This window comes from Notolepis coatsorum (assembly GCF_963971535.1).
Source record: "Notolepis coatsorum genome assembly, chromosome: 7".
Taxonomy (NCBI): Eukaryota; Metazoa; Chordata; class Actinopteri; order Aulopiformes; family Paralepididae; genus Notolepis; species Notolepis coatsorum.
In genome coordinates, this window is record NC_140171.1 from 19,050,746 (window position 1) to 19,061,961 (window position 11,216).

General features: G+C 47.2%; 1 protein-coding gene across 1 annotated transcript in view; it reads left to right on the plus strand.

Moving 5' to 3' along the window:
* The window catches only part of metrnlb (meteorin like, glial cell differentiation regulator b), a 13,305-nt gene extending 3,191 nt beyond the window's left edge, over nt 1-10,114 (plus strand). Inside the window, exons 3-5 of the mRNA XM_084318996.1 lie at nt 542-767; nt 6,577-6,636; nt 8,019-10,114. Of these exons, the coding sequence (XP_084175122.1) occupies nt 542-767; nt 6,577-6,636; nt 8,019-8,368 (636 nt within the window). The 3' untranslated portion in view covers nt 8,369-10,114. The remainder of the gene's footprint in view (nt 1-541; nt 768-6,576; nt 6,637-8,018) is intronic.
* The last annotated feature ends 1,102 nt before the right edge of the window (nt 10,115-11,216 follow it).

Here is an 11,216-nt window from a genome sequence, read left to right on the forward strand (position 1 = left end):
AGCTCCCAGTACTATATACCTGTATGTCATGTATGTCCCTATGTCATAAATGTCATGATGTCATGTATGTTGTGTATAATAATAATAATAGATTGAATTTTAAGAGAGAAGCGCCTTTCTCAGATTCAAGGACGCTGTACAAGGAAAGGATGGAAAAAAATAAAATAAGAAATAAAATTGAAAAAAAATATAATAAAATACATAAAAGATCTGTGTATAGTAACAACAAGAAAAAACAAATAAGATAAGAGATAAAAAAATAAAAAAGGAGGCAAGTTCTGACCAATTGGATGAAGTGGTTGAAATTAACAAACAAACAAACAACAAAACAAAACAAAACAAAACAACGGAATCTGTGGCTTAAAAAAGAAAGTCAGGGGTGTATGTCATAAATGTCACTATGAATTGAAAATGGGGGACCCTGACAAATTTTTTTCTCTGGTCTGCATCCCCTTAACAATTGTGTGTATTGAGCCGTACTGTACCCATTCTACAATCTGTTAAATAAAGTTTTCATTCATTCATTCATTCACTCTCCCAGGGGGCCCAGATCTACCTGGAGAGAGCCGGGGAGCTGCGACTGCTACTGGGGGAGAGGGAGCAGGCCCTGGGCAGGGTGCAGTGCTTCAGCCTGGCAGAGGGGGCGCTCTTCGTGGAGGCCGTGGCCCAGACGGACATCAGCAGGAGGATGACAGCTTTGCAGTATGAGCTGGTGTCCAGCCAGGGGCCCGGGGCCCACATGTACCCGTACCTGCACGCCGGCACCGGTGAGAGAGAGAGAGAGAGAATATTCTATTCTATTCTAACCGTACATCCACACTACTTGCAACCAGTGTTGTGTGCGTTACTCCAAAAAAGTTATTCCGTGTTACTCATTTCAAAATGACTTTGCTTGTTGCGCTCTGGGAGCAGTAATTCGTTATGCCATTCGTTACGTTCCTTCCGTTACACACACCCCCTCGCAAAAAATGGCTTCCTTTCTTACCATCAACGTTTGGTAGCTACAACATAGGCTACCTGGCCTGTGCACCTCTGTGCGGATGATCACGTCAGGGTAGCAACTAGCAACACCTCCAGGAACTTTCAAGAGCTGCGCTGAACTAGATAATTGTTTTCAACAGAGCGCAGCACCTCTGGTGTGAACGCTCCAAAACCGGGAAACACATTTTGTGTGTATATGTAACGGATGGTACCGCGAAGCGCAGTCACGATGGACTTCCGATGTTGTGAAGTGACTGGGGCGAGTAGCGGTGGTGCTATGGGTTAAACTCACTCTCACCCTTAAAAGATACATAGACACGTTACAAAGCAGTGAGTTCACCTCTTGGTATAGCGGTCTGTGCTGTTGCCCGCGGAGTCGGAGACCCGGGTTCGGAACTCCCTCGGGGCATCGAAGTTTAAGGTGACGATGTCACAACCGTTACATATGTACAGGCTATATAATGCATTATTAGCAGGCATTTTAGGTCTAAATGGGTTACCTGAAAAGCAGCAGCTTTCACCCCCTGCAGAAGCTACAAGGCTACGTCAGTGGAGGATTCTACATGTAGGGTGGAGGATTCTACCTGTAGGGTGGAGGATTCTACCTGTAGGGTGGAGGATTCTACCAGTAGGGTGGAGGATGGAGGATTCTACCTGTAGGGTGGAGGATTCTACCTGTAGGGTGGAAGATTCTACCTGTAGGGTGGAAGATTCTACCAGTAGGGTGGAGGATGGAGGATTCTACCTGTAGGGTGGAAGATTCTACCAGTAGGGTGGAGGATTCTACCAGTAGGGTGGAGGATGGAGGATTCTACCTGTAGGGTGGAGGATTCTACCAGTAGGGTGGAGGATGGAGGATTCTACCTGTAGGGTGGAGGATTCTACCTGCCTCCATGAAACACATGCGGCAGCCTGAGAGAAGAAGACGCATCAGATCTGTTTCATCCTTTTACAGCGAGAGACTGTTTTGACATTGGATTCTCTTACAATGAGCACCTAAGCCTTGAGCGCAGTTTGGACAGATTACAGATCAGCAATGATGTTCTTGTCATCTTTGGTCTCGACAGAATCAACGTAATGGAGTAACAAGTTGTTTTTTGATGGCGTTACTAATATTATTACTGAAAATTAGGTAGTAATTCATTACACTACTCGTTACTGGGAAAAAGTTATATTATTACAGTAACGCGTTACTACAATTTACAATTTAGTCATTTAGCTGATGCTTCTATCCAAAGCGACTCACAAATTGTGAACAAGTCAGTAGGAGGGGTACATCTCTGGCAGCTAAGGGTTAGTCGCATTGTTCGTAAAATTGTATCGAACTTGCGTGTTACACTCTGAGTGCATAGTAGTATAGACATATTAGCAAGATAGGAAGTATGATATGATTTCAGATTTTTTTCTTTACCTCTTAACAGGCACCCAGAAAAGTGGCAATCTTTTTAACTTGAACTTGAGGACTGTATACTTTTTTTGCAAAGCTTAGCTTTATACTTATTATAGCACATGCATGAGCCTGGTCTCTTTTGAAAGATAACATTCTGAAGTTACTAATGCAAAAAAGGAAAACCACTTTTAGTGCTAATGCAATAGAGTAACAGAGGTCTGAACTTGAGTTGAAATTGAACTTGTGAACTCACATTTTTCTGTAGTTGTTGGAAGATTCCATATTCCAATATTTCAGCATAGAGGTATAAGTTGGAAGTACAGGTCCAACATTTATAAAAATCTGTTCAGAAATGGGTCTTTGAGAGACGTCAGAGTAAAACCGATGACAAAAAAAAAGCTTTCCAAAATCCATTTCCGCATCCACCGCCATGTGTTCTGAAGTCTGAATCACTTCTGGTTTTCGCTCGTCAACTTTCAGCTAGTTCCCTTACTCCCCCCCCCCCCCCCCCCCCCCCCCCCCACGTGGGGTATCGTTGGAAACATACACTCGTTGGCTACAACGCTGACCAATCATTTTCGCCATCGGCGGATGATTGGCAGTTCTGGAGCGTCTGGAGTCCGGGGGTAGTCATCTGACGCGCAGCGCGCCTGACATATCGTCATGTAACTCGAGAACCGAGGCACGGAATTGGTCGAGTGAGGTGGCATTCGAATGGCAATAAATAGATAGTTCGAACGGTATATATTATGTTCGGGGGAAAATGCAGCGCCGAGCCGCTAGACGCTCGCAAAGTGCTGTGACTTGCGCGCAAGGGCAAAACGGCACATATACGTGCCAGTGCACGCTATGAGGTTAAGTGTGTTTTTAGTCGACGGCCGTGTTTCAGCTGTCCTGACTGTGGTGGGAAGTTTATTCCACCATTGTGGGGCGAGGACCGAGAATAGCCTGCTTTGTTTTGATGACCCCCCCGGAGCTCGGATAGGAGTGAGTGGGTCTGAGGCGGCCAGAAGATGCAGAACGCGCGGGGGGGGGGGGGGGGGGGGGGGTTCTTGAGGGTGTGTGTTAGAGACCATTGACCGGAGGTAGGAGGGAGCCATTCCCCTCGCTGCATGATGTGCCAGGTTGAGGACCTTGAAGAGGATTCGTGCGGCGATGGGGAGCCAGTGCAGCCGTCTGAGAAGTGGGGTGACGTGGGCTGAAGTTACTAGTAGTTACTAGTAATGCGTTACCACCCAACACTGCTTGCAACTCAAGTCCATTCCTCTTCTATGACTTGAGACTAGTGGGACAGCGGCTGCGATTACATAGACATTAATATTCCAACATTATTTGAGAGGCTCAAGTATGTATCTATGAGCTGGTTCTTCATACTGCCACACAGTCTGAACACAGAAATGGTCTTAAACTTGCACACATTTACAAAGTGTGACACAGCGGCAGTGCCTGGAAAAAAGTGAAATAAACGCTCGTTATATTTTCTAACGTTAGTCCGTTTGCACTGTTGATGGAAACGGCTGGATTGGCTCGTTATCATTTTGTTTGTAATTTATACTCGAGCCAGGTGTTGTGCGTTGAGGGCGGGGGGTTGTGTAAGCAAACGCGGAAGACAGGCCGACAGACAAGTCAGTGAGGAGGAAGGATTAAGACCTGCAGTCACATTAAACCCGTGACACACATGACACCGACCTTCTGTTCTCTGACGCTGGGGCTGAGGCCAAGGGAGGGAGGAAGGGAGGGGGCACCAGGGAAGGGCCTGGCTTTAAAATAAACTCCAATTCAAAGTACAAAATACCACAAGCAAGTGATTTTCCAATTTGCACGCTTTGAAGAGAATCTACCTCCCGACTCGATTCGTAAGAAAGTGAACTGAAGCGCATGGAGCCACGGAGACTCTCTTCCTCATCCTCTCTTCCTCACCCTCTCTTTATCACCCTCTCTTTCTCACCCTCTCTTTCTCATCCTCTATTTCGCACCCTCTCTTTCTCATCATCTCTTTCTCACCCTCTCTTTCTCATCCTCTCTTTCTCACCCTCTCTTTCTCACCCTCTCTTTCTCATCCTCTCTTTTTCACCCTCTCTTTCTCATCCTCTCTTTCTCACCCTCTCTTTCTCATCCTCTCTTTCTCACTCTCTCTCTCTCACCTTCTCTTCTCACTCTCTTTCTCACCCTCTCTTTCTCTCTCTCTCCCACCTTCTCGTTCTCACTCATGTTCTCACCCTCCCTCTCTCGCCCTCTCTTTCTCACTCTCTTTCTCATCCTCTCTTCTTCATCCTCTCTTTCTCATCCTCTCTGTCTCACCCTCTATTTCTCATCCTCTTTCTCATCCTCTCTTCTTCATCCTCTCTTTCTCATCCTCTTTCTCATCCTCTCTTTCTCATCTTTCTCACCCTCTATTTTTTTCTCCACTTTTTCTCCCCATTTTCTATTTTTCTCCCGTCCCAATTTCGTATTATCAAATTCTTCCCTCCCCTGTCTTGAACGTTGCTAGACTATGCCTCCCACTGGTCGGTTGTAGTGAGGACAGAAGCCTTGCATCACGTGTCCCCTCCGGTTCACGAGGAGGCAGCCTGTCACATCTTTTCACCGCAGCAGCTCGAACTCTCAGTGGCGAGGAGTAACGTGTGGGAGGCTCACGCTGCCCTTGCTACTTCCTGCTTCCGCCGCACCGGCGTCACCAAACGGACCTGTAGGAGTCGCTGTCCACAACGTCCAATCCCCACCCACCGGCTTTCCCACCCTCTAACACTTGCCAATTGTGTTAGTATGAACAACCGGTCAGCCGATAGCAACGCCGAGAGCTGGGCTCGAACCCAGCATCTCCTGCGTTAGTGGCGAGAAGCCTTGCCCACTGCGCAAATCAGCCGCGCCTCACCCTCTATTTCTCACTCTCTTTCTCATCCTCTCTTCTTCATCTTCTCTTTCTCATCCTCTTTCTAACCTTCTCTCTCACCTTCTCTTTCTCGCTCTCTCTTTCTCACCCTCTCTTTCTTGCTCTCTTTCTCACCCTCTCTTTCTCACCCTCTTTCTCATTCTCTCTTTCTCACCCTCTCTTTCTCACCCTCTCTTTCTCACCCTGTCTTTCGCCCTCTCTTGCTCACCCTCTCTTTCTCACCCTCTCTTTCTCACCCTCTCTTGCTCACCCTCTCTTGCTCACCCTCTCTTTCTCACCCTCTCTTTCTCACCCTGTCTTTCGCCCTCTCTTGCTCTCACCCTCTCTTTCTCACCCTCTCTTTCTCACCCTCTCTTTCTCACCCTCTCTTTCTCATCCTCTCTTTCTCACCCTTTCTTTCTCACCCTCTCTTGCTCACCCTCTCTTTCTCACCCTCTCTTTCTCACCCTCTCTTTCTCACCCTCTCTCTCTCACCCTCTCTTGCTCACCCTCTCTTTCTCACCCTCTCTTTCTCACCCTCTCTTGCTCACCCTCTCTTGCTCACCCTCTCTTTCTCACCCTGTCTTTCGCCCTCTCTTTCTCATCCTCTATTGCTCACCCTCTCTTACTCACCCTCTCTTTCTCACCCTCTCTTTCTCACCCTCACATCGTCTCACTCTCTGCTCCTCTGCCCGCCGCTCCCACACTCCCTCCTCCGTCAGACATATGAAAACAAGCAGGCCAATCAAAGGGTCAAGTCGGGGTCAAGCCCGAGGGTCAACCAATCAGCGCCCCAGCTGTCAATCAAATCCCCCCCGCGCGAGCGCGCCCCTCCAGAGCAGGGTATTGTGGGTAGCCCACCCGTGTGAGTAAAGGCAGGATGGTTGCAGAAGGGAGGGAGGGAGGGCTGGTGGGTGGAGGAGAGGAGACACGCGATTGGTCGATCATAAGAGGGAAGAGAGAAGAGAGCGAGAGGTCTGTCTGTGTCTGGCAGTTTAATAGCTGTTTTTATAGCCGTCGGGGTCAAGGTTCAACCTCTGATTACCTTTCCCACCACACCTGTTGTCTTCATTCCTTCTTCTCTCTCTCTCTCTCTCTCTCTCTCTCTCTCTCTCTCTCTCTCTCTCTCTCTCTCTCTCTCTCTCTCTCTCTCTCTCTCTCTCTCTCTCTCTCACACACACACACACAGCACAGGAATGGGTTGAGGTTGAAACAGGAGGGAAAATGATCCTGAACGACTTCTACTCACTACTCTTTTGATCATTGTTACTACAGTGTTGCCGCACGTATCAATGAGGATATGATCTTATCTGTCCGTGCGTTTCTTCCTCAGCTCCCTGCAAACCGTGTTCAGATGAGGAGGTCCTCATGGCCGTGTGTACCAGCGACTTTGGTAAATGCACACACACTCACGTACGCACACAGACACACACATACACGTACGTACACACACACACACACACGTACGTACGCACGCACACACACACACACACACACACACACACACACACACACACACACACACACACACACACACACACACACACACACACACACACACACACACACACACACACACACACACACACCAATCTATAGCTTAGTACAACTACAGTATATGTATACACAGTATTAATTAGTGCAGCCAGTTTTGAAAAAAATGCAGCAAACATTTCTATTTATGTACTATTTCCGTGTGTGCTTCCTTCTCAGAATCAGAATCAGAAAGTTCTTTATTCCCAAGTAGTTTGCATACAAGGAATTAGTCTTGGTCATTAACCTCTTAAGCCTGATTTATTTATTTCACGTCATAAATAGATCAATACAGTCCGTATTAAGTAATGTTGCGTTTCCTTTTCAAATGTAGCCAAGAGTAAAGACCCTAACCCTATCAAAACAGCAGTCAAAGTGTATATTTCATCATTGTGTACCAATGATTTTAAGTGTTATTAGCGAAATATGAGCTTATAAAAATCTCTGCGCATTGCACTGGAAAACTGTCAATTTAGACGCGAGAAGAAGTTATTGCCATAAAATACAATGTATATTGTTTCTTTACCTTTCTGTGAACGTCTAGAAAAAAACGTGTCACAATCCGGGCAAAAATGGCAGCGCTATGGACATTATACAAAAGTAACTGTAATTAGTAACTGTAGATTTATATTTCATTCATGGTCTTTGCTGCCCTGTACCCTGTACTGGTGGTACTAAATTCAGATTTAACTCTGATTCGGCCTGATCCATAGATGTATGACTTGGCCATAATAAGGTAATTTATAGGCCTGATATTCTATATTCATATTTCAAATTACATGTGTCTGGATGGCAAAATGCAGTACTGTACACTACAAAAAACCCTGTAAATCATCTGCCCTTTGTTAATTTGCTTAGATTCTTAGTACACTTGATCTCAAGAAGGTGCTGAATGAGCTCAGTGGCAATTTCTCACGTCTGGTCAATGTTAGCACGGTGTTATTCACCGTCAAAGATGAAAAAAATAAACTAGTAGTAACAGACACAATATTTCTGACACTGGGAATACAGACCTTAGATGTCCTTAGATACCAAGAACATGCAAATGGACCTTGTAGAAATGGAGCAATACTCAATTACTTGGGTATGTAGGTTATGGTATAGAATAAAATAAAATGTAGAATAAAATAAAAGGTAAAATAAAATGGAATATATAAACTAAATTGAAATAAAAGTACAATATAATAGAATAGAATAATAAAATAAACTCTTTCTCTTCTCTTTCTCTCGCTCCCTCACCAGCGGGTCGAGGCGTCATCCAAGGTGTAGTACAGTCCTCTTCCTCCTCCTCCTCATCATCATCATCAGACGTCGACGACCACTCCTCTGCGGCGGTGGCGCTGAGCCGACTGTTCCGTCAGAAGAGTGGGGTGTTTGTTTGGGGCGGAGTGAGAGGGCGGACCTGGAACGGACGCATCAACGTGCCGCGGCTATGCGGTGTGCAGCCGGGGGAAGGCGAGTACCTGCTGATGGGCTCGGTGCGGTTCGGCGAGGCCTGGCTGGGCTGCGCGCCGCGCTACAAGGACTTCCTGAAGCTCTACCAAACGGCACAGGAAGCAGCCACGAACCCTTGCCACATAGACATGGACTGAGACGTCGCCGCGTCACTGCTCGACCCTGTCGCACTGCTCAACCCTGTCACACTGCTCAACCCTGTCACACTGCCGGATCCTGTCACACTGCTCAACCCTGTCACACTGCCGGATCCTGTCACACTGCTCAACCCTGTCACACTTCTCAACCCTGTCACACTGCTCAACTCTGTCGCACTTCTCAACCCTGTCACACTGCTCAACCCTGTCGCACTTCTCAACCCTGTCACACTGCCGATCCTGTCACACTGCTCAACCCTGTCACACTGCTCAACCCTGTCACACTGCTCAACCCTGTCGCACTTCTCAACCCTGTCACACTGCCCGGTCCTGTCACACTGCTCAACCCTGTCACACTGCCTGATTCTTTCACACTGCTCAACCCTGTCACACTGCCCGGTCCTGTCACACTGCTCAACCCTGTCACACTGCTCAACCCTGTCACACTGCCCGGTCCTGTCACACTGCTCAACCCTGTCACACTGCTCAACCCTGTCACACTGCCCAGTCCTGTCACACTGCTCAACCCTGTCGCACTTCTCAACCCTGTCACACTGCCGATCCTGTCACACTGCTCAACCCTGTCACACTGCTCAACCCTGTCACACTGCTCAACCCTGTCGCACTTCTCAACCCTGTCACACTGCCCGGTCCTGTCACACTGCTCAACCCTGTCACACTGCCCGATTCTTTCACACTGCTCAACCCTGTCACACTGCCCGGTCCTGTCACACTGCTCAACCCTGTCACACTGCTCAACCCTGTCACACTGCCCGGTCCTGTCACACTGCTCAACCCTGTCACACTGCTCAACCCTGTCACACTGCCCGGTCCTGTCACACTGCTCAACCCTGTCACACTGCTCAACCCTGTCGCACTTCTCCACCCTGTCACACTGCTCCACCCTGTCACACCACCCAATCCTGTCACAATGCTCAAGCCTGTCACATTGCTCAACCCTGATCGGGCACATTGACACTCTAAACCAATCATGTTACTGGATAGTGGGAGGTGGATCACTTCTCGACAAATCAGTGAAGGAAATACGGAGAAGGCCAGGTTGAATATTGGAGGCCAACATGGATAAACGTTAAGCCAATCAGAGGGACAGGATGGGTTATGGAGTTGAGCTCTGGGATTTGTCTGCCAGCTGCTTTGGCAGACTCTCTGTCCGGCCATGTTCTGCTGGCCACGCCTCCTGACGGCTGACTGAAGCTCTTATTGTCGCCTAGCAGCAGAATACAGTTGGAATATTTACACTTTTGGAGAAACCAATGTCCTTCCTACAATCTACTGGTCTTAGAAGTACTTGTTTTTATTTTGAGAGAGTTTGGTGAGTGAGTGAGTGAGTGAGTGAGTGAGGTGAGTGAGTGAGTGAGTGAGTGAGTGAGTGAGTGAGTGAGTGAGTGAGTGAGTGAGTGAGTGAGTGAGTGAGTGAGTGAGTGAGTGAGTGAGTGAGTGAGTGAGTGAGTGAGTGAGAGAGAGAGTGAGTGAGTTAATATTGTGTGTTTGTGTGTGCGTCAGATATTTCTGTGATCATTCTCGAAATGGAAGATTGCTTTGTAAAAAGCTTTATGTACAGTATAGAAGTTGTATCTTCTGACAGAAGTGTACAGTATGCAGCTCTGTGAGTGCGTGTGTTTGTGTGAGAGAGAGAGATAATATGTGTGTTTTTGTGTGAATGTGTGTGTGAGTGAGTGACTGTGAGTGTCTGAATATTTGCAGATAATAAAAAGCTGTTCTGAAGACTGTTTTTTTGTACACTCACTTACACACACCCTCTCTCTCTCTCTCTCTCTTACTCTCTTTTCTTAAGATAAAAAAAAAAATCAATATTTGTGTTACCAAAGGAAAGCATAGAAAAAAGGAAAGAAGTATATGACATCTGGTAATAATAATGAAAGTAAACATATGATTATTATGATATCATTACGATAACCTGCCAATGCTCGCTCTCTTTCTCTCTCTCTCTCTCTCTCTCTCTCTCTCTCTCTCTCTCTCTCTCTCTCTCTGCAGATGTCATATATAACATGTGGGTGGGGTAGTAAGAGAATGGATGTGTACAGTACATACGCATATCTCATAGAGGGGAACCAATGAGCAGACAACGGCGACAGCGAGGAGGAGTGCAACAAGATGGAGGCTACCCCTGATAGAAAAGAAATAGGTCAGACCCTCCACGTTAGTGACTTTCGACTATATGGGTCGACTACTGCCGGTGTGTTGTGTAACGTTTAATTAGACAGCAGCGACGCTGGAGATGGTGAGACAGGGATAGAGGCTTCGTGGTGAAGCTCTTTCTTTAAACATTGGTTACCACTTCTGGGAGAAAATGTGTGCGCAGTGGGTGAAAGTGAAAGAGTAGGTGAAACACTTGGAAAGCATGACCTTACGGTTCTACTGTGACTTGTTTACAAGATCCAGTAATAAAACACAGATTCATAACATTTCTCACATATCAACACGCGGCAACGTCTGTCTCCCCCCCAACATGGAGGGAAAACGGGCATTCCAAACATTCCCCGAAAAGCCCCTATAGGCCGCTACTGGCCGTCATTGATGGCGTTCAAGCACAATGAGTTTATTTTACCAACACTTGCTTGGCTTCCGTCATCTCTTCCCCCGCGGTGGCCGACCGCACTCACCGTCTCAGTGTTTATAGACTTCAGCAAACGCGTGTGGATGGATGTCAGCGGGTGACTCCCAGCAGCTCCTCGCCGGTCTTCTGTAAATGCAGTGCATCATGACATGTATGCATGTACACATGTCACGATTGATTTCCTTCATGCTCTGCGGGTCCTCCTGCAGAGCGAGACAACAACAGCCCTTGTGGTGGAGAACCGTTAAG